The sequence below is a fragment of the Dipodomys merriami genome, unplaced genomic scaffold (genome assembly GCF_024711535.1).
Source record: "Dipodomys merriami isolate MVZ:Mamm:240054 unplaced genomic scaffold, mDipMer1.0.p SCAF_3, whole genome shotgun sequence".
Classification (NCBI taxonomy): domain Eukaryota; kingdom Metazoa; phylum Chordata; class Mammalia; order Rodentia; family Heteromyidae; genus Dipodomys; species Dipodomys merriami.
In genome coordinates, this window is record NW_027204492.1 from 85,811,006 (window position 1) to 85,834,999 (window position 23,994).

Here is a 23,994-nt window from a genome sequence, read left to right on the forward strand (position 1 = left end):
TGAGTACGTGCGCTACCATTGAAGCCTGAATTCAGGTCCTGGGTTTGGTCCCTGAGATTTTTCTTCTTAAGGCTAGAGCTCTACCACTTGAGCCAAAGCTCTGCTTCTGGCTTTTTGCTGGTTAATTGTCACTGGCAATCCAACCTAAAAAGGGTATCTTGTGGGGGAGAATGATGGGAAGGGTGACATCGATCAAGATGCTGATTTGTTTAATTGTAAACCTTTTGTGCACCTACTTATAGATAATTTTTAAAAATAGTTTTTAAAAAGGGTATACTGGTGTGGTAGGAGAGGCACAAGGACTCCCTTAGAGCTTCTGCAAATGAGACGTTAGGCACAGAACATGACAAGAAAGCTTTTCTTCTGAAGAAGAGCCAAGGATCTCAGCAGGCTACAAGGCAAACTTTTCAATTATTCATTCAACATTTCTTTCACACCTACTGCAGCACTTGAAATCCAACACGGATTTATTGAGCACTTACTGTGTACAGAGAGCTTTGGATGTACTAGTGAATTAAACTGACCAAAGAGAAGACAAGAAAACCCTCAGGACATCTTTCTGTGGGATATACACAATAAATAACAAAATGTAAAAGTACTGAGAAAATATCAGAGCAATAGGGAAGATATAAGGGTTAGTGGATACTGACTGGGTGTGAAGGTTAGATAGGGTAGCCTGCTAGCATGAAAGGCAGATGAGGAACGACCTACAGAAGGAGGAATGATCCATGCAGACACCTAGGGGGACATATTTAGGGCAGAGCGAGCAGCTCCTGTAGAGAACCTGAGGCCAGAATCTGTTACAGGCAGTTTACTTTGAGGCCAGCTGGTCGTCTGGCTGTGCCCAGGGAGGTGGCAGAGACAAATTGGGGAGCAGCACATTGACCTTGGCAAGGAGGAAAGCAGCCAGGAAGGGCTGCAAAGCTATCAGCAGATGGAAAAAGGATAGGAATGATGGTCCGGGTAGAAGTAGCCCATGTATGTATGCATAGGAAACCTCTGCAATTTCTGGGAACTCTTAAGACTTAGAAACTCAGTCTTCATTCCATGGGTGGTGGGAAGCTTGTGGATGAACACTCAACACATCTGTCCATTCTTCCCTTTCCTCCCTCTACCCAGGTCTTTGAAACCCGACTTTGTGCTGATCCGCCAGCATGCCTTCAGCATGGCACGCAATGGAGACTACCGCAGTTTGGTCATCGGTCTGCAGTATGCTGGAATCCCCAGTGTCAACTCTTTGCATTCTGTCTACAACTTCTGTGACAAGCCTTGGGTGGTAAGTGACAGAAATGCCTCATTTATGCATATGGGAGCCTAGAATAACTATGTGACTTTTACGAACTGAGGATGAGAAGTTAGTGTATTTGTCAGCTTTCAATTACTCTAACAAATAGCCTGAGATAATTGACTTAGAGGAAATGTTTATTTTGGCTCAGAGTTTTAGAAGTTTCAATCCATGATAAAGTGGGGCTGTTGCTTGTAGTCTGTAGGGAGGCAGGGCCTCATGGCAGAGGAGCATGAAAAAAGCTAAGTCACTCCCATTGTGGCCTAGAAGTGAAAAAGAAAGGGAGATGGGTCCCATAGTTCCCTTCATGGGTATCCCCCCAGTGAACTGAAAACTTACCTCTTCAAGTTTCCACCATCTCCCAATTATACCACTCTCAGAAACAAGTCTTTTACCACATGGGGCTTTAGAAGACATGTCAGATCTACAAGTGCAGTACCTGGGGTCTCAGATTGGGAACCACTTCAGATGAAGAACTCACTGACCTATGCCTCCTGGTTCTTATAGTTTGCCCAAATGGTTCGGCTGCACAAGAAACTGGGGACAGAGGAATTCCCTCTGATTGATCAGACCTTCTATCCCAATCACAAAGAGATGGTAAGTTTGGAGAAGGAGTCAGGACTCATAAAGTATGGTCATTGGGTGTTCAGTATTATCAATCAGGGTGATATCAGAATGCCTTGGTGGGCCTGGGAATGTCCCACATTGCTTTAGGATATAGTCTATTAAGACAAGGCAAATGCCGGGCACCTGTAATCCTAGCTACTCAGGAGGCTGAGATCTGAGGATTGTGGTTCAAAGCCAGCCCAGGCAGGAAACTCTGTGAAACTCTTATCTCCAATAAACCACCAGAAAACCAGAAGTGGTACTGTGGTAGAGCACTAGCCTTGAGCTGAAGAGCTGAGGGACAGTGATCAGGCCCAGGGTTCAAGCCTCATGACTGACAAAAAAAAAAAGACAAGGCAAGTGTCACTTATCCAGAATACTTGCAACCAGAAATTTTAGATTTGAGATTTTTTAAAAAATATTTTAATGTATTTGCATATGCAGAATAAGATGGTTTTGGAATGAGTCTCAAGTCTAAACACAAAATTCATTTTTGTTTCATATGGCACCTATACACATAGACCAAAATTAGTTGTTGCTGGTGGTAGTTTTTTTATGCCAGTTCTATGGGCACTGTCCCTGAGATTTTTGTTTGTTCAAGGCTAGTACTACCACTTGAGCCACAACTCTACTTCTGGCTTTTTGGTGGTTAATTGGAGATAAAACTTCATGAACTGGGCTGGGAAGGTGGCTCAGTGGTAGAGCACTTGCCTTGCATGCATGAGGCCCTGGGTTTGATTCCTCAGCACCACATAAGCAAAAAGAAAAAAGCCGGAAGTGGCGCTGTGGCTCAAGTGGTAGAGCACTAGCCTTGAGCTGAAGAGCTGAGGGACAGCGCCCAGGCCCAGAGTTCAGGCCCTATGACCGGACCAAAAAAAAAAAGCTTCATGAACTTTCTTGCCCTGGCTGGCTTCAAACTACCATCCTCAGATCTCAGCCTCCTGATTAGTTAAGATTACAGGCAAAAGCCACCGGTACCCAGCTAATTTGGTTGTATACCAGGGCTTGAAATTCTGGGCTTACTTGCTTGGCTGGCACAGTACCACTTGAGCTATGCTTTCAGTTCTGCTGGTTAACTGGAGATGGAAGTCTTGTACTTTTTTACCTGGGCTAACTTTGAACAATAATCCTCTAGATTTCAGTTCCTAAGTAGCTAGAATTGTAGGCATGAACCACTGGCACTCAGCTTCCAAATTAGTTTCGTATTCATTTTTTGTATTAGTTTAATGAGCTTGTATTTTGGCTGAGACCTGTCATATGAAGTCAGATGTAGGTTATAGTTGTGGCATCATGTTGGAACTAAAAACATTTCAGTGTTTGGAACATTTCAGATTTTGAAGTTTTGGGTTAGGAATGTTCAACTTGTACTATGAATTTATTAGTGGATATAAGTGTGATTAAGTCATCAATCCCAATATTTGTCAAACCTGTTGCTTATGTTATCTATTCTTGTTAGTATTAAAATTAATTTCAACCCCAGCACCAGTGGTTCATGCATGTAATCCTAGCTATTCAGGAGGCTGAGATCTGAGGATCACAGTTGAAATTGAGTTCAGGCAGGAAAGTCTGTGAGACTCTTATCTCCAGTTAACCACCAGAAAACCAGAAGTGGCGCTGTGGCTCAAAGTGGTAGAGTACTAGCCTTGAGCTGAAGAGCTCAGCGACAGTGCCCAAGCCCAGAGTTCAAGCCCTACAACTGACATAAATAAAGAAATACATAAATACATACATAAATAAAATGACTTTCAAGTGTATATTGACAGAATGAACACAACAAATACATTGCATGTATCAAGTCATTGTTACTAACATTATAAAATATTTCTCCTGATAGAATATTTTCTTTTTTGGCAGTACTGAGGTTTCACTTCAGGAACTCACACTCTTGCTGGCTTCCTGTTGGTTATTGTGGAGATAGAATTGTGCAAGACCTGGGATGGTTATGAACCACAACCCTCCAGATCTCAGGCTCCTGAGTAGCTATAATTATAGGCATGAGCCATTGGCACCTGGCTGTAATAGAAATTCTACCCAAATTTCAAATCAATATTGCCAATAAAAATTGAAGCAATATTACAAATTAAACTGATCAGAAATAGAAATGAATCATTGGTTACTAATACCATAAAATATAGTCACTGTTATTGCAAATTATCAATATTACAAATTATGCTCGCATATTGTATCTGTTTTGAAGTAAAGATGAATTATTATTACTAATATTTAATTTAATAAATATTATAATTTATTCCTAGTATTACAAATTAGTTTTATTAATATAAATGATTAGTACTTATTGTGAATTGAGCTCTAATTACTAAGAGAAATAAAATAAATATATCTGGATGTTTGTGGCTCACACCTGTAATTCTAGCTAGTCAGGAGGCTGAGATCTGAGAATCAAAGTTTGAAGCCAGCCCCAAAAGAAAAATCCATGAAGGCTGGGAATGTGGCTTAGTGGTAGAGTGCTTGCCTAGCATGCATGAAGCCCTGGGTTTGATTCCTCAGTCCCACATAAACAGAAATAGCCAGAAGTGGCATTGTAGCTCAAGTGGTAGGATGCTAGCCTTGAGCACAGAGAGCCTCAGGGACACTGCCCAGGGCCTGAGTTCAAGCTCCAGGTCTGGCAAAAAAATTCCATGAGACTCTTACCTCCAATTAACCAGCAAAGAGCCAGAAGTGAAGGTATAGCTCAAGTATAGAATGCCCGCTGTGAGCAAGCCAAGCATGTACTTGAGGCCCTGCCTCATACTGGCAAAAAAGAAAGGACAAAAGCAATATTATGACTTAAGTTCACTAAGGAAATCCAATTTGTCTATCATTATTATTATTCTACATTCTTGGAGAACAGGATAGGAGAATGCAGTTAAGAGTGTGGCTCTAGGGGCTGGGAAGGTGGCTCAGTGGTAGAGCGCTTGCCTTGCATGCATGAGGCCCTGGGTTCGATTCCTCAGCACCACATAAGCAAAAAGAAAAAAAGTGAAACGAAGAACTCCCACTCATCTGGTCGAACCACTACTAAATAATCCCATGCTGCTGATCACATGTATGGTGTATATGTGTACACCGTTATATGTTATAGACTGTGATAGACAATTTGCTCCAGGAAAGTTAGAATGAACTTGTGACTTTAAATGAGCATCATTATTCCACAATACTGTGAAATTCGGGAAATTATGTAATCACTTAATCACAATAATAATAAAAAAAAGAACCTCGGGGAAGGTAGGGAGGGAAGGGATGGTAGGGGGAAAACAATGGAGGGGGTAACAATGCTCAATAGGAAGTGTACTCATTACCTTACTCATGTAACTGTAACCCTCTGTATAGTATCTTTACAATAAAAAATTTAAAAAATTAAAAAAAAAGAAAAAAAGCCGGAAGTGGCACTGTGGCTCAAGTGGTGAAGCACTAGCCTTGAGCTGAAAAGCTGAGGGACAGTGCCCAGGCCCAGAGTTCAAGCCCCATGACCGGACTCAAAAAAAAAAAAAGAGTGTGGCTCTTGTACCCAGAATACTGTATGGAAATCTTTGTTCCACAACTTAGCAACTACTTAACATAGGAGAAGTTATTTTAATCTCCCATATCTAAGTTTACCCATCTGCAAACTGTAGGTAGTAATAGTTTCTGCTTCATAGAGTTGATGTGATAATTAAATTACTTACTAAAAGTAAAGTGGTTAAAATAGTGCTCCTGGCCAATCTTCACTACTGCCTCAGTGTTGACAAAGCTCTCCCATTTCTACTTGATTTTTTCCTTAATCAGGAGAGCATGTTGGACTTTGTGAAATGTTTTTGCTATGTTTATTGACATGATCATGTAGCTTTTGTCTTTTATTTTATGAATATTACATTATATTAATTAAATGTAATTATATATTTCATTAATTGATTTTCATAAGAGTCAATAGGTTTGTAAATTTGTTTATAATGAATCTGGGTGTAGACATTTGCATTCCTGTGCTAAATCTCCCAGATCATGGTGTACATCCTTCTTAGGTATTATAGAATCTTGTTAAAGGTTAAGTAATCTATATTCAAAGGATAATTTTCTTTCATAATGATACCTTTAATTTTGTTATCAGGGTAAAATTGTCCTTATAGAAAGAATTAGACCATATTCCCTCCTCTTGTGTTTTTGGAAAAATTGATGTTTTTCTTTTCAACATTTGGTTGAATTTACCAGTGAAGGCATCTAGTACTGGGCATTTCTTCATAGGAAGTTTTAAATATTCTAATATATCCAGGCGCTAGTGGCTCATAATTCTAACACTAGCTAATCAAGAGGCTGAAATCTGAGGACCATAGTTCAAAGCCTTCCTGAGCAGTCCAATCCAAGAGAATACTATCTCTAATTGACCAGCAGTAAGACAGAGATGGAGGTGCAGTTTAAGTGGTAGAGTGCCAGCCTTGAGTGAAAAAGCTTAGCATGGGGCCTTGAGTCGAAGCCCCAGTATTGACTTGTGTGCTTGTGCGTGTTCACACAGACACACACACACACACACACACACACACACACACACACACACACACACACACACAGATTCTAATTTAGTCTCGGCTTATTATAAGTATGTTCAAATTTCTACCTTTTTATTCTGAAATAAAGATCTTTGCCAGGCACAGGTGGCTGACTCCTATAATCCTAGCTACTTAGAAAGATGAGATCTGAGGGTCACACTTGGAAGCCAGCCCTGGCAGAAAAGTCTGTGAGACTCTTATCTCTAATAAAATAAAATAATTTTTTAAAAGCTGGAAATGGTGCTGTGGCTCAAGTGTTAGAGCACTACCCTTAAATACAAAGAGGCTCAGGGATAGCACTAAGGCTGAGTTCAAGCCCCAGGACCAACAAAAATAAATAAATAAATAAAGTATTTCATACATAGTATTTTTATAATTATGATAAAGCAAATACATTGTGGGAGCCATTATTTCTGGTAACTAAGAGTATAAATATCTTCCATAGATTTATTTTTCATTATTTTATTGTGAACTGGTACGGGAACTTGAACTCCAGGCTTGTCATTCCTGCTTGACTTCTTTTGCACAAGGCTGGAATTCCAACACTTGGAATTCCACACCTCCACTTCTGGAGTCTCACAGACTTTTCTGCCTGGGCTGGCTTTGAACCATAATTCTCAGATTTCAGCCTCCAGAGTAGCTAGGATTACAAGCACAAGCCACTGCACCTAGATTTTCCTTATATTGTTATGAACATCAATTAGTTGTACAAGGTTTCATTTTGACAAGTCCATATGTAAATACAATAAACCTTGATTAGACTTGCTGCCTCCATTCCTTTTCCTCATCCCCCTTCTCTTTTACTCATATACTCATATACCATCTAGGCTGACTGTGTTACTTGGCTATTGTGAAACAGCACTACTATAAAACATGAATGTGCTGGGTGCCAGTGGCTCACACCTGTAATCCTAGCTACCGAGGAGGCTAAGATCTGAGGATCACGGTTCAAAGCCAGCCCGGGCAGAAAAGTCCGTGAGACTCTTATCTGCAATTAACCACCAGAAAACCAGAAGTGGTGCTGTGGCTCAAGTGGTAGAGCGCTTGCCTTGAGCTGAAGAGCGCAGGGATAGCGCCCAAGCCCAGAGTTCAAGCCCAATGACTGACAAAAATAACAACATGAATGTACAGATATCTCTATTCTATGCTGGCTTAACAATCCTTCAGATAATTGCTCAGGAGTAGCATAGTAAGATCCTATGGTAGTTCTATTTTTAGTTTGTTGAAGAACCTTACATGTTAACTGCACTAATTTACATTTCCACCCACATTGTATAAGGGTTCCTTTTCCTCTACATCTTGAAAGCCAGAATTTGTTTTTTGTTTTCTTTTCTTATTTTTATTGGTACTGGGGTTTGAACTAAGGGTCATGTTCTTGCTAGGCAGATGTTCTACCATTTGAGCCTGTTTTGTTTTCTTGTCTTTTTTTCTTTTATTCTTTTTTCCCACACAAGAGACATTTATTTCTCACAGTTCTGGTGGCTAGTAAGTCAGAGATCAGGATACCAACATGACTGGATTGTGGTGAGGTCTCCCCTCTTGGCCTACAAAGAGCTGTCTAATGACTATGCCTTCATTAAGAGAGAGGGCGGGGCAGGCAGATGATAATAGACTTTTTTTGTTTTCCTGATTATAGCCTCTCTAATTAGGATAAGATGGAATCTCAATGTAGTTTTTTTTTATTTGTATTTTTTGCTATCAGTTCTGGGGCTTGAAATCAGGACCAGATGCAGTCCCTGAGCTTTTGTGCTCAAAGCTAGTACTCTATTGCTTCAGCCAGAGCTCTACTTCTGGCTTCTTGGTAGTTTATTGGAGATAAGAGTCTCACGGACTTTCCTGCCCGGGCTGGCTTGGAATCTCAATTCTCAGATGTCAGCCTCCTAACTAGCTAGGATTACAAGCATGAAGCTCCAGCTTCCAGCTAGATTTGTATTTTGATTTGCATCTCCTTTATGGTTTTTTTCTTGGATCCTATCCGTGCGTTTTATTATATTTGTTGGCTTGCATATGTTAAACTAGACTTGCATCCATGGAAAGATACCAACTTAATCATGATGTATGATCTTCTTAATGTGTTGTTGAATTCAGTTTACAAGCATTTTATTGAGATTTTTACATCTGTGCTCATCTAAGAAATTGGTTTACACTTTTCCTTTTTGTGTGTCCTTAGCCAATTTTAATATCAGCGTACTACTGGCTTCATAGAATGACCTTGATAGTATAGCACTCCCTATTTATTTCTTGAAATCGTTTGAGAAGCATTGGTGTTGGTTCTTTAACAATTGGGTAGAATTCAGCAGTGACTCCATCTGGTCCTGGGCTCTCCTTTGGTGGGGTCTCCTTACAGCTGCTTCAGTCTTTATCTTCTTACTCATTATACATCTGTTTAAGTGCCCTATATTCTCTTGGCTCAATTTTGGTAAATTATATGACTCTAGAAATTTATTTATTTCTTCTAGATTTTTCCAGATTATTGAATTATGTCTTCAAATTTCCATGATTATACTTTGAATTTCATATCTGTCATTATATCCCCCTTTTATCTCTACATTTATTAATTTTGGTCCTCTTTCTCTTGCTTTTGGTTTGACTAAGAATTGGTCAATATTCTTTGTATTGTTCTTCTAATCTCAGTTTTACTAATTACCACTCTCATCTTTATATTGTTTTTATCTACTGATTTTAGATTTGGTTTGTCCTTGTTTTTCTAAGGCTTTGAGGTATATCATTAAGTTATAGGTCTCCATGTGTCTGTAGTGTTTCTATAGTTTCTGTTGCTACTGATATGTAATTTTGTTCCATTATGATCTGATAAAATTGAAAAAAGTATTTCAATTTTCTTATATTTGTTAAGACTTGTTTTATGACCTAAAATATGATCTATTTTAGAGAAAGATCTGAGGGATGCTGAGAAGAATGTATATTCAGCATCTGTTGGGTGGATACATTCGTAGAACTCTGTTAAGTCTATTTGTGTTTTGGTGCAGTTCAATTTAGAAGTTCCTTTGGTGATTAATTTTTTTGTCAGTACTGGGGCTTGAACTCAGGGCCTCATGTTCTTGCTGGTTAATTGAGCATAAGAGTCAGAAAAACTGGGGGCTAGGAAGATTGCTCAGTGGTAGAGTGCTTGCCTTGCATGCCTGAGGCCCTGGGTTCGATTCCTCAGCACCACATAAAGCAAAATGAAAAAAGCCGGAAGTGGCGCTGTGGCTCAAGTGGTAGAGTGCTAGCCTTGAGCTGAAGAGCTGAGGAACAGCGCCCAGGCCCAGAGTTCAGGCCCCACCACCGGACCCCCCCCCCAAAAAAAAAGAGTCAGAAAAACGGACAAAGCTAGTCTTAAAAACTGACCCTCAGATTTAGTCACATGAGTAGCTAGGGTTACTTACTAATTTTGGTTTGAAATCTACTTAAATAGGCTTTTTTATGGGAAGGGATGCGAGCCCTATATTCTTTCTTTGTGTTTTTGACTATAATGTGATGAGAGAGGCAGTTTTCTGGTTATATCTATTTGGGATTCTAAATGTTCTTGTACTTGAATATTTATATTTCTCTAGATTTGGGAAATTTTCTGTTATAATTTCATTGAATCTATATTCTTAGTTTGGTCTCATTCCTTCTTCTCCATAGATTCTTAGATTTTGTCTCCTTACCATATCTATGAGCCCTTGAAAGTTGTGATCATGCTCATTTTTTCTTACTTGCTATTTGATGTAATATTTCCTTGATTTATATTTATTCAGCATATTATATTATTCCTTGCACTTGACCTAATATGTTGGTGATTCTTCCATGAAATGAAGGCATTTCATTTATTATTGAGTATTTGGTTTCCAATATTTCTGTTTGTTTTAGGACCTGATGTTGCTGATTTAATCACCTGGATCTTGAGTTGAATTCCTCGCTTTATTTAGATGTGTATTTCAATCTCCTTTGAGGTCATTGACCATTTTAAAATGAACTTTTGAATTCTTTGGCATTTCAGCTATTTCAATATCTTTAAATTTAGTTATAGAGAGTTATGGGCTGTTGGATGGGATCATATTGCTTTTCTTTTTTATATTTCTTGGGATTCTAGGTTATAATTTGCCCATTCATATGATGGATATCTTTTCCAATTGCATTCAGTTGAGGGCTCAGAGAGGAGAAAATAAGCCACTAAAAAGAGCAACATGTACGTTCACGTTAGAAGCTTCACATTTTTGTGTACAAGGAGCCTCTGTTGGCTTGAAAGGGGTTTTGAAGCCTATGACCTAGATAGATTCCCACTAGCTCCACTCGATTCCAGATTGTGCCTCTGGGAGTAACTAATAAGCAAGCCTATGGGTATCCTCTAAAATGCATTGGAGAGTAGGGGTAGCAAAGGAAACAAAGCACTGAGTTCACTTGTATTGTAGCTTTAGGTTTCCTCCACCCAGGGTACCAGCTTTGGAGCTACAGACTGACTCCAGCCATTCTTTGCATCACTTTGCTATTTATCTATGATTTTTAGCAATCATGTCAACTTTTTTTATGATTCTTGTTCTTTCTCTCATTCTGTATTTGGAATGTAGTTCTCTCTGTTACCCTGACTCCTCTCATTCATAGAGTAATATGAAAGTACATTTCTGTTTTAAAGTCTATTTTATTGATATTAGTATGGCAATTACAGTACTTTGTATGTGTCTGTGTATGTTTCTGTGTGTGTGTGTGTGTGTGTGTGTATGTGTGTATCTGTGTGTGTGTGTCTGTGTGTGTGTGTCTGTGTGCTGGTACTGGGGCTTGAACTCAGGGAATGGATACTGTTCCTGAGCTTTCTTACCCAAGGCTGTCATTCTACTACTTGAGCCACAGCTCCAATTCCAGTTTCTGGTGGTTAATTGGAGAAAAGAGTCTAATAAACTTTCCTGCTGTTATCCTCAGATTTCAGCCTCCCAAGTAGCTAGGATTCCAGTGCCCATCTACAGTTCTTTTTGCCTGCACTGAGGCTTGAACTCTGAGTCTGGGCACTGTCCCTAAACTTTTGTACTCAAAGCGAGTGCTCTACAACTTGAACCACAGCTCCACTTTCAGCTCTTTGTGGTTAATTGGAGATAAGAGTCTCATGGACTTTCTTGTTTGGGATGGCTTTGAGATATGGCCCCAGATCTCCCTAGGATTACAGAACTCCCTCAGATTGCAGTCGTGAGCTACCAGCACCTGGCTACAGTTCTTTTTGTATGATTTCATTTGTAAATCTTTTTCCATGTACTCACTTTCATCTACTTAACTTTTTCAATCTAAAATGTGTCTCTTGTAAACAACATACGTTTTCTTCAGGTTTTTTATCCAGCTAATCTATTTATGCTTTTAATTAATTAATTCGCTTATTTATTTTTGTGCTAGTACTGGGTTTTGAAATCATGGCCTCATGCTCTCCCTTGCTGTTTTTCACTCAAGGCTGATATTCCAGCACTTGAGCCATACCTCCACTTCTAGCTTTTTGCTGGTTAATTGGAGATAAGAATCTCATGGACTTTTCCCTGGGCTAGCTTTGAGCCTTGATCCTCAGATCTCAGCCTCCTGAGTTGCTAGGATTACAGGCGTAAGCCACCAGTATCTAGCACCCAACTATATTATCATTCCTTTATTTTTTGTCTTTCTAGATTTTTTTTCAGAGTTTAGGCCTTGCAATTGCCAGGCAAGTGTTCTTCTGCTAAGCTAAATCCATCCAACCCATATATCTTCACCTTTTAAATGGAATGTTTGGCATAAGTGTGTGTATATTTGTGTGTGTGTATTATTATTTTTTTTTGTCAGTCATGGGGCTTGAACTCTGAGCCTGGGCGCTGTCCCTCAGCTCTTCAGCTCAAGGGAAGTGCTCTATCACTTGAGCCACAGTGCCACTTATATGTGTGTGTAGTAATTCTGATAAACAAGACTTTTTTTGTGCCAGTCCTGGCCCAAAACTTGGCTTGAACTCAGGGCTTGGGTGCTGTCCCTAAGCCATTTATTTCAAGGCAGTGCTCTTTCATTTGAGCCACAGCTTCACTTCTGGCTTTTGGTGGGTAGTTAGAGATAAGTGTCTCATGGACTTTTCTGCCTAGGCTGGCTTTAAATCACAATCATCAGATCTCAGCTTCCTGAGTAGCTTGGATTATAGGCATGAACCACTAGCACCCAGCCTGACAAATTAGACTTGATTATTGTAAACTTTCCTTCTTTCTTTTTTATTTACTGAAACTCATTATGTAGCCCAAGTTGGCTTCAAACTTGTGATTCTCCTGCCTCTGCCTCCTGAGTGCTGGGATTACAGGTATGTACCACAATATCTGGTTTTCTTTTATTGTTATGCTTGAAATTTTGCTATTTTTACTTCTATAATCCTCCATTAATGCTGTGTTAAATACATATCTTCTAATGTGCCTCTGTGTGTGTGTGTGTGTGTGTGTGTGTGTGTGTGTGTGTGTGTGTGTGTGTGTGTGTGTGTGTGTGTGTGTGTATACATGCCAGTTTTGGGTATTGAGCTCAGGACCTGGGTACAATCTCTTAGCTTTTGTGCTCTAGACTAGAACTTGAGCTAGAGCTCCACTTCTTTTGTTTGTTTGTTTGTTTGTTTGGGGTTTTTTTGGGTCCAGTCGTGGGGCCTGAACTCTGGGCCTGGGCACTGTCCCTGAGCTCTTCAGTTCAAGGCTAGCGCTCTACCACTTGAGCCACAGTGCCACTTTCGGCTTTTTTCTTTTTGCTTATGTGGTGCTGAGGAATCGAACTCAGGGCCTCAGGCATGCAAGGCAAACACTCTACCACTGAGCCACCTTCCCAGCCCCTAGAGCTCCACTTCTAGCTCTTAGTGGTAAATTGGAGATCAGAATATCATGGACTTTCCTTTCTTGACTGGATTTGAGCCAGGATCCCATATCTCAGTCTCCTGCATAGCTAGGTTTATGGGTGTGAGCCACTGGTGTGCAGCTCATTTCATATTTTTAATTAATTTTTATGCATAGTATGCATAAGACCCAGGATTCAATCCCCTGGTAGATAAATACATTTATTTACTTAGTTCAGTAATTTCCCTGGGAATTAAAATGGACATCATAATTTATACTAATTAATATCAATACCAAAACATTATCAGTAATAAAATATGCCACTTTTATTTTTCCACTCATGAGGCTTGACCTCTGGACCTGGGCTTTGTCCCTAAGTTTTTGTGCTCAAGGCTAGCATGCTACCACTTGAGCCACAGCTCTACTTCCAGCTTTCTGTGGTTAATTGGAGGTCTCAGTTTTCAGCCCCCTGAGTAGCTAGGATTACAAGCATGAGCCACCCATACCTGGCCCCCCAAAAGTACTTCTTTATAGCTATATTATCATATCCCTTCTTTGTGTTATTGTAATCTATATGGGCCCATAAAATATATATTGTGCCTTAATGAATTTATCACAGCTTTTTCTTGCTATTCATATTATAATTTCTTTTCTTTTCTTTTCTTTTCTTTTTTTGTTGGTTGTGGGGCTTGAACTCTGGGCCTGGGCGCTGTCCCTCAGCTCTTCAGCTCAAGGCGAGCGCTCTACCACTTGAGTTGTAGCACCACTTCTGGTTTTCTGGTGGTTTATTGGAGATAAGACTCACGGACTTTCCTGCTGGGGCTAGCTTTGAGCCATGATTGTCAGATCTCAGCCTCCTGAGTATCTAGGATTATAGGCATGAGCCATGGGTGCCTGGCTCATATTATAATTTCTTTTTTTTTTTTTTTTTTTGTCGGTTATGGGGCTTGAACTCTGGGCCTGGGCGCTGTCCCTCAGTTCTTCAGCTGTCGACTAGCACTCTACCACTTGAGCCTCAGCCCCACTTCTGGCTTTTTCTGCTTATATGGTGCTGAGGAATTGAACCCAGGGTCTCATGTTTGCAAGGCCAGCACTCTACCACTGAGCCACCTGCCCAGCCCATATTATAATTTCTTGAAAGATAATTTTGATGGGTACAATGTTCTTGGTCGATAGTCTTTTTTTCTTTCAGCACTTTGGATATGTTGTTCCAATGCATCCTGTCTTCCAAAATTTGCAATGAGATCAGCTGATAATCTATTGGGAATCTTTGTGCATATATCCCATGTCAAAATACACTACTTTCAAGATTATCTCTTTTACCTTTCATTAGTTTGTGATGTGTCCAAGTATATGTCATCGAGGCATATATTTATTTGTATTAATTATACTTGAAGTTCAGTGATCTGTTGACTATATGGATTATTGTTTTTCACCAAATTTGGAGGTTTCAGCCATCATTCCTTAAAATATCCATCCTTTCTTTTTTTCTTTCTTTCTTTTCTTTCTTTCTGTTTGTCTTTCTGTCTTTCTCTTCTTCTCTCTTTCTCTTTCTCTCTTTCTTTCTCTTTCTCACTTTCTCTCTCTTTTTCTCTTTCTCTTTCTCTTTTTCCTTCTTCCTATCTTTCTTCCTTCCTTCCTTCCTTCCTTCCTTCCTTCCTTCCTTCCTTCCTTCCTTCCTTTCTTTCTTTCTTTCTTTCTTTCTTTCTTTCTTCTTTCTTTCTTTCTTCTTTCTTTCTTTCTTTCCTCTTTTTTTGCTGGGCCTGGGGCTTGAACTCAGGGCCTGAGCACTGTCTCTGAGCCTCTTTGTACTCATGAATAGCGCTCTACTACTTGAGCTACAGCACCATTTCTGGCTTTTTCTGAGTAGTTTATTGGAGAAGAGTCTCAAGGATTTTTCTGTCTGGGCTATATTTGAACAGTGATTCTCATATCTCAGCCTCCTGAGTAGTTAGGATTATAGGCACGGGCCACCAGTGCCTAACAAAATATTCTTTCTTTTTTTTTGTCAGTTGTGGGGCTTGAACTCAAGGCCTGGGCACTGTCCCTGAGCTTCTTTGTGCTCAAGGCTAGTGCTCTACTACTTGAGCCACAGTGCCACTTCTGGTTTTTGAATGGTTAATTGGAGATAAGAGTGTCATGGGGACTTTTCTGCTCAGGCTGACTTCTAACTGTGATCCTCAGATCTCAGCCTCCTGACTAGCTAGAGTAGCCACCAGCACCTGGCAAAATATTCTTTCTTTAATCTCTCCTTCTCTTCCTTCTCTTAGGATTCCCATTCATTCTCTGTGTGTGTGTGTGTGTGTGTGTGTGTGTGTGTGTTATGCTTGATATGTTTGATGTTGTGTGTTATGCTTGACATGTCTCTAGGAAGTGGCACTGTAGCTTAAGTGGTAGAGTGCTCGCCTTGAGCTGAATTGCTGAGGGATAGCACCCAGGCCCAGAGTTCAAGCCCCACAACCGACAAAAAAATGTCTCTAATACTCTGTTTATTTTACTTATTTTGATTTCTGTTGCTTATATTGGATAATCTCAACTGACTTTTCTTCAAAAACACTTATTCTTTTCTGATACCTTAAATCTGAGCCGCTCTAGTGAGTTTTCATTTCAGTTATTGTGCTTTTTATTTCCAAGATTAATATTTTCTATAATCTTCTTTAGTTTAGTGTCTATGGTGACAGTAGTCATACAGTTCTTTAGTTCAGTAAGCATAATTTTGTTTAGTCCTTTAGAAAATATCAAAAGTCACTGCTTTTTAGTTTTTGTCCATTTAACATATTAACTGAGGAGATTCCTTCATGGCAGTGTCTATTGCCTGATACTATTACAAGAGTTCCTGGACCTAGAGACTCCCTATGGATTCAAATGCTTGTCTGCAGTAAGAGAAAATAATGGAAAATATAAAAAAGAATTCATTTATTTGGGCCTAGATAGAAGAGTAAGAAATTGTTAATCTATCTCTATTTTTCCTATACAGCATTACAACTTACAGGGGGAAAAAGAAATAAAAGCTAGGAAAGATGCATATGGAGATAATCTGTCTTCTAGATGTTGAATTTTGTGGTATCAGGATTATTGTAGGTAGCTCATTTTCACTCCCAGTTTGGTGTTTCCTGCAAGACTCACAATTCCTAAGCCCCCATTAAAATGTCTCCATTTTCCTTGTTTATTTAGTTAGTCTTGAGGATTTGGTATGCTATTTCTGAATTAGTATAGATACCACAAATGGCATCTGAAGCGTATTGGTTATTAAAAAAGAGATCTGGGTGCTGGTGGCTCACACCTATAATCCTATCTACCTTAGAGGCTGAGATCCGTTGAAGGTAGTTTGAAGCCAGCCCATGTAGACAAATCTTTGAAACTCTTACCTCCAACTAACAAGCAAAACATCTGCAAGTAGAAGTATAGATCAAATGGTAGAATGCCAACCAGGAGCAAAAAGTCAAGCAAGGCCCTGAGTTCAAGCCCCAGTACCAAAAAGGAAGAAGGAAGGAAGGAAGGAAGGAAGGAAGGAAGGAAGGAAGGAAGGCAGGCAGGCAGGCAGGCAGGCAGGCAGGCAGGCCTGAGAGAAATACTATGAACAGAATTTAAGTAGGAGCCAAGGTTGGAAGATACTTCATAGTGCCACCTAATGGAAGGATAGGACATGCGTAAGAACCTCTTTATAAGCTGCTCATTTTCTTTTGGGAGGCTTAATTAAAAAAAAAAAAGTCTCTATTTTGATCTTGATATTTTCTCCAAATTGTCGCTGAATGAACTTTTTCTCTAATTAATCATTCTTTGCTGTGGTCCCTATAACAGGTGTCCTTTCCCACAGTGAAAAGGAGTCAATAGATGAACAGAGTCAGTATAAAAAATGCCCTTTGGGCCAAATGTGAGCAATGAAAGAGGTTTGAAAAGATTGGCCTTAAGTCACATGCCACAGAAATATAGACTCCAAGCCAGGCGCCAGTGGCTCATGCCTGTAATCCTAGCTACTCAGGTGGCTGAGATCTATGGATCACAGTTTAAAGCCAGCCTGGGCAGAAAAGTCACTGTGAAACTCTTATTTCCAATTAACCACTCAAAAACCAGAAGTGGCACTGTGGTTCAAATGGTAGAGTGCTAGTCTTGAGCACAAAGAGACTCAGGAACAGCGCCCCATAACTGACCAAAAAAAGAAATACAGACTTCAAAAGAGTTAGTGTTGGGCGGGGAAGGTGGCTCAGTGGTAGAGTGCTTGCCTTGCATGCATGAGGCCCTGGGCTCGATCCCTCAGCACCACATAAGCAGAAAAAAAATTTTTTAAAAAGCCGGAAGTGGCGCTGTGGCTCAAGTTGTAGAGTGCTAGCCTTGAGCTGAAGAGCTGAGGGACAGTGCTCAGGCCCAGAGTTCAGGCCCCACGACCGGACTAAAAAAAAAAGAAGAGTTAGTGTTTACTTACCAATTATAAACACGTAAACACATAATTAATATGTACTTGGAAATAGGACTTTATTTTCAGATGTTTTGAAAGAGTACAGTTGAGCAAAGCTCTTTGAAATAGCAAATCTTATATATATATATATATATATATATATATTACATTAAAATCTTAATTTTAAATTTATTTTCAAATAGGGATGAATACACAGTTGTGGTGATGCACTGAGGAGGCAGAGGAAGGATTGTGAATTTTAGGCCACTCTAGGCTGCATAACAAGACTCTGTTCATAGGGATAGAAAAAGGAAGGGGGGCTGGGAAGGTGGCTCAGTGGTAGAGTGCTTGCCTTGCATGCCTGAGGCCCTAGGTTCAATTCCTCAGCACCACATAAGCAGAAAAAGCCGGAAGTGGCACTGTGGCTCAAATGGGAGAGTGTTAGCCTTGAGCTGAAGAGCTGAGGCTCTAGCCCAGGCCCAGAGTTCAGGCCCCAGGACTGACAAAAAAAAAAAAAAGAAAGGAAGGGAGGGAGGGGCTGAAGAAAGAAATGCTCCTTATTGAGTTACAGAGACATAGCTCATATAATTTTAAAAGATTATATATATACATATATATGTATATATAAAACGTTGAGTAACTCAGGAACCCAATTTAACTTTTTTTTGCAAGTTAAGACAATAATCATAGCCAGGTGCTAGTAGCTCACACATATAATCCTAGCTACTCAGGAGGCTACAATCTGAGGATTACAATTTGAAGCAGAAAATCTGTGAGACTTATGTCCAATTAACCACCAAAAAAACTGCTAGTAGAGGTGTAGTTCAAGTGATAGAACTCTAATCTTGAGTAAAAAAGGTAACGGTCAGTGCCGAGCCCCTGAGTTCAAGCCCTAGTACTGGCACAAAAATAAGAGTTAACCATCATGATAGCATTATATTAGGTCGATTAGGCATTTAAAGTTTATAAAACTTTATAAGACATATCATATATTATAAAGTCATGACTTAGTTTAAACTGCATTCAAAAAATCAAAACATAGCCGGGAGCTGGTGGTTCTCACCTGTGACTACTCAAGAGGCTGAGATCTGGGGATCGTGGTTCAAAGCCAGCCTGGGCAGGAAAGTGCATGAGACTTATCTCCAATAAACTACTAGATATCTGGAAGTGGAACTGTGGCTCAAAGTGGTAGAGCACTAGCCTTGAACTCAGAGACAGTGCCCAGGTCCCAAGTTCAAGCCTCATGACCACAAACAAAAAGAAAAAAAAGATCAAAAACAGATGCTTTAATCAACTTGAATTTACTTATTATTTGTTTTCCCTAGGTAGTTAAACTCTAATAGCAAAAAAAAAAAAAAAAAAAAAAAAAAACAAAAAAACTAGTTAACAGCAGAAAATACAAGCTGTCTCAGAGGAGCTCTTTTGCTCAAGGGAAACTTTGAACCACAGCTCCATTTTTGAGTTTTAAGTAGTTAATTCTGCCCAAGCTGGCTTTGAACAGAGATCCTCAGATCTCAGATTCCTGAGTAGCTAGGATTACAGGCACGAGCCACTGGCGCCCAGCTAGATTAATCTTTTATAAGTGTGTTGGGATGGTGGATCAGTCTAGGATTAATTTTTTATAGCCAGGTGCCAATGACTCAAGCCCATAATACTTGCCTACTCAGGAGGCTAAGGTCTGAGGATTGTAGTTCAAAGCCAGCATAAGCAGTTCATGAGATTCTTATCTGCAATTAACCACTAAAAAGCTAGAAGTAGAGGTGTGATTCAACTGGTAGAGTGCTAACCTTGAGCAAAGAAGCTCAGAGACAGTGCCCAGGCTCTGCATGCAAGGACTACAACCCTTCTGTAGTACTGTGAAACTTATATAACTCATTTAGGTCTTTACTTATGACAAAATCACTGTCCTTAGCTTGTTAATAGATGGCACCAGACTAGAACTCAGAAACCATGTGTATGCTACCAGTAGTTTTTTAATATATTATTTCTTTCCAGTCTTTAGTTTTGGAATAAGTAAAGGAAAGACCAAATAAAAGACCAAATAAAATTAGATTTCCTTTTTTTTTGGGGGGTGGGGTCCGGTAGTGGGGCCAGGGAGCTCTGGGCCTGGGTGCTGTCCCTCCGCTCTTCAGCTCAAGGCTAGCGCTCTACCACTTGAGCCATAGCACCACTTCCGGCTTTTTTCTTTTTGCTTATGTGGTGCTGAGAAATCGAACCCAGGGCCTCATGCATGCAAGGCAAGCGCTTTACCACTGAGCCACCTTCCCAGCCCATAATTAGATTTCTTGAGTTAAAGAATTCTGACAGTATTTTTTAAAAATCCTTTAATTATAAACTTATTGAAATTCACTTTATGTCTATATTTAGTATGTAGCATCCTTTCTAGATTTCTAAATTTTCATTGACCAATTAATATGCACATAAGCTCATATACTCCACGTAAAGTATGCTTCCATTTACAGATATAAGCTCTGCCTCTGTGAAAAATATAACTTGGGGGCTGGGAATGTGTTTACTTGGCATGCATGAATCCCTGGATTCCATTCCACAGTACCACATAAACAGAAAAAGCTGGAAGTGGCACTGTGGCTCAAGTAGTAGAGTGCTAGCCTTGAGCCAAAGAATCTCAGAGATAGTGCCCAGGCCATGAGTTCAAGCCCTGGGACTGGGTATGACCATATATAGTTTGGACCAGGTACTGGTGACTCAGGCCTGAGGAGGCTAAGATCTGAGAATCACAGTTCAAAGCCAGCCCAGGCAGAAAAGTCCATGAGACTCTTATCTCCAGTTAACCACCAAAAAGCTGGAAGTGGGCCTGCAAGTTCAAGTGGTAGAGTGCTAACTTTGAGAACAGAAGCTCAGGGGCAGTGCCCAGGCCCTGATTTCAAACCCCAGAGCTGGCTGAAAAAGTTTCAAGTGGTAAAGCACTTGCCTAGCAAGCACAAGGCCTTGAGTTCAAATCCTAGTACTGCCAAACAAACAAAAATCCATAATATATATCACAAGTGTGAATAGCTGGAGGTTTTTGTTTTCTTTTCTTGCCAATACTAGGGCTTGAACTTAGGGCCCTGTGATCTTGTTTTGCTTACCTTGCTGGCATTCTTCCATTTGAGCTATGCCTTCAGCCTGGCATTTTACTAGTTTAATTGGAGATGCAGTCTTATGGACCTGTCTGCCCAGGCTGGAGCTTCAGTCCTCTGAACTTCAGGCTCCTAAGTAGCTAGGATTACAGGTATGAGTCACCAATGCCAGACTACAAATCTTTTTAACCAATGTTGTTTGACAACATGAAGGTTTTTTCTGTCAAACAAAGAACTGTATTTATATGCAAACACATCCAAAAACTATAACAAATGTGAGAAAATTTTCTGATGACATTTCTACCATGTTGCATCTGGCAGAATCTCACTGACATATGCAATATTATACTATGCAAATTATAAGAACATTTTCTCTTATGTATACTACAACATAAAACCTGAGCCCAGTGACTCAATGAACACAGAAAATCTAAATCTGACATTGGTTTTTGCAAACAATACTGAGTCTGTCTTAATAATTTCATAGGTTGGCTGGGAAGGTGGCTCAGTGGTGGAGTGCTTGCCTTGCATGCATGAGGCCCTGGGTTCGATTCCTCAACACCACATAAGCAGAAAAAGCCAGAAGTGGTGCTGTGGCTCAAGAGGTAGAGTACTAGCCTTGAGCTGAGGAACTGAGGGACAGCGCCCAGGCCCAGAGTTCAGGCCCCACGACTGACCTAAATAAATAAATAAATAAATAAATAAATAAATAAAATTATCTAGGGCAAAAAAACCCAGAATTTAAAAAAATTCATAGGTATTTATAATTGTATCAATATATATATAGTAGTTTTCATATTAACATATTTAACCTCATAACATATTATGACAAAATATATAATAATTTCTCTCAGCAGTGAATTAATATGAAGTGGTAACTTTTTATCCCCATAGCAAAATTAATCTACCTTACTATTAGAAATCTTTGAAGTTATGTATAACACAACATTATCCCATAGAGTAAACCCTAAATGCTATATAAAAATTGCCTTTACACATAGGACCAAGGCCAAAAAGTCCATCCTAAGTCCTAAATCTACATCTTAATTTTTTCTAGTACAGCACAGTTTAGAAACTGAGCAATCAGCAAAATCACATGCTAGCAAGATAATAACTCTCATGCAAAGTGCCAGCCATTCTTTACTTGGTAAGACTTACCAATGCAGTTGGTAAAGCAACACAGAGCCCCACCCCATTCTGAATATATGATTAGTCATAGATGTTGGTGTTTCCTGTACTTTTTCATGGAAGGGAAATCTCATGCCATGTAAAATTAACATAAAATTATTATTATTTTTGGGGTCCGGTTGGGGGGCCTGAACTCTGGGCCTGGGCGCTGTCCCTCAGCTCTTCAGCTCAAGGCTAGTGCTCTACCACTTGACCCACAGCGCCACTTCCGGCTTTTTTCTTTTTGCTTATGTGGTGCTGAGGAATCGAACCCAGGGCTTCAGGCATGCAAGGCAAGCACTCTACCACTGAGCCACCTTCCCAGCCCCTAACATAACATTATTTAACAACATATATATTCATGATTTTCATACATATAGCAACCTTAATAAAATCTAATTTAAAAATTGTTCTTATAATGTATACCTGGAAGGTCAGCTATGAGCCTGTAGAAGACTGAGGCAGAAGGACATGAGTTGGAGGCCAGCCTGCATATAGTAAGATCTTGTCCCTTCACCCCCCCCCCAAAAAAAAAGTGGTATCCCTGGAAAAGAAACTCACAGCAATAATTGAATAAAAAGATTTTTTTATGAAAATGGAGCTGTGGCTCAAGTGGTACACTGCTAGTTTTGAGCACAAAAGCTCAGGGACATGCCTAGGCCCTGAGTTCAAGCCCCAGGACCAGCACCAAAAAGTAGATTTTGTTATACATTGTTCAGAGATATTCTAATTCTGTTTCTATAATTATATATTAAGGTATTTCTGTACATTTTAGCAATTGAATGACTAACACTCTCCTTATATATCAAGAAAATGTCAAGGCAGGCACTGGTGGCTTATGCTAGTGGGAGGGGGAGGGCTGTGAGGAAAGTGAATGAAAGTGGAATGATGAATGCAGCCTGTTGGAGTGGTAATGAGATGGGGGAGTAGGATCAGGGAGAGAGATGGAGGTGTAAAGTTGATCAGAATGTATTATATACATGTGGGGAAATAACACAGTGAACACCCTCCTGCCTCTCATAACCAATGTATGCCAAGAAAAAAATTTTTTTCTAGAGGAAACTAACTAGTATATCAAAGCAACCACTAAAAAAAATCTTGGAGCCAGGGGCCAGTGGCTCACACCTGTAATTCTAGCTACTCAGGAGGCTGAGATCTGAGGATCGCAGTTCAAAGCCAGCCCAAGCAGGAAGCCCATGAGACTCTTATCTCCAATAAACCACTCAGAAAACCGGAAGTGGCGCTGTGGCTCAAGTGGTAGAGTGCTAGCCTTGAGCTGAAGAGCTGAGGGACAGCATTCAGGCCCAGAGTTCAAGTCCCATGACCGACAAAAAAAAAAAAAAATCTTGGGGGTTGGAGGACTTAGCTCAGAGGAAGAGCACTTGCCTAGCAAGTTCAAGGCCCTGAGTTTAGTCCTCTAAAATAAATTTAAAAATCTTAACAAATACCTGCCCACCATTTAAGCATTTTCTTTTCACTAATTAGATTTCAAAGAGACCTAATCAATAAGACTAAAATAAGAGAAAGATAAGATGCAGATGTGGTAAAGCAAAAGGTAACATTTGTAGGACCGTATTGTCTAAGCAGTTATAATAAAACTTGTTAGCAACTTACAACCTCTGTCTGAGGATTTAATGGGTGCTATTTTGTATAGGTGTGTGTGTGTGTGTGTGTGTGTGTGTGTGTGTGTGTGTGTGTGTGTGTGTGTGTGTGTGTGTGTGTGTGTGTGTGTGTAGCCTGTATATACACACATACTCTATGGCTCAGTCATTCTTATAAACCAAAGGCTAAAAGTTTAAAACAATGATAATTAGGGGCTGGGAAGGTGGCTCAGTGGTAGAGCGCTTGCCTTGCATGCATGAGATCTTGGGTTAGATTCCTCAGCACCACATAAGCAAAAAGAAAAAAGCCGGAAGTGGCGCTGTGGCTCAAGTGGTAGAGAGCTAGCCTTGAGCTGAAGAGCTGAGGGACAGCTCCCAGGCCCAGAGTTCAGGCCCCACAACCGGACCCCCCAAAAAAACAAAAACAAACAAAACAGTGATAATACACACTATGACATTTTCCTAACAAAATCCCCTTTCAAGCCAAGTGCCCATGGTTCATGCCTATAATCTTAGCTACTCAAGAAGCTGAAGGTCTGATGATCATGAGATTTGAG

At 40.0% G+C, this 23,994-nt stretch overlaps 1 protein-coding gene across 2 annotated transcripts in view; it reads left to right on the forward strand.

Annotated features, from left to right (window-relative positions):
- Syn1 (synapsin I) overlaps positions 1-23,994 on the forward strand; it is a 69,326-nt gene that overhangs the window by 12,327 nt on the left and 33,005 nt on the right. For both annotated transcript variants that reach the window (XM_070040542.1, XM_070040543.1), the window contains exons 4-5: positions 1,120-1,276; positions 1,793-1,882. In XM_070040542.1, the coding sequence (XP_069896643.1) occupies positions 1,120-1,276; positions 1,793-1,882 (247 nt within the window). The remainder of the gene's footprint in view (positions 1-1,119; positions 1,277-1,792; positions 1,883-23,994) is intronic.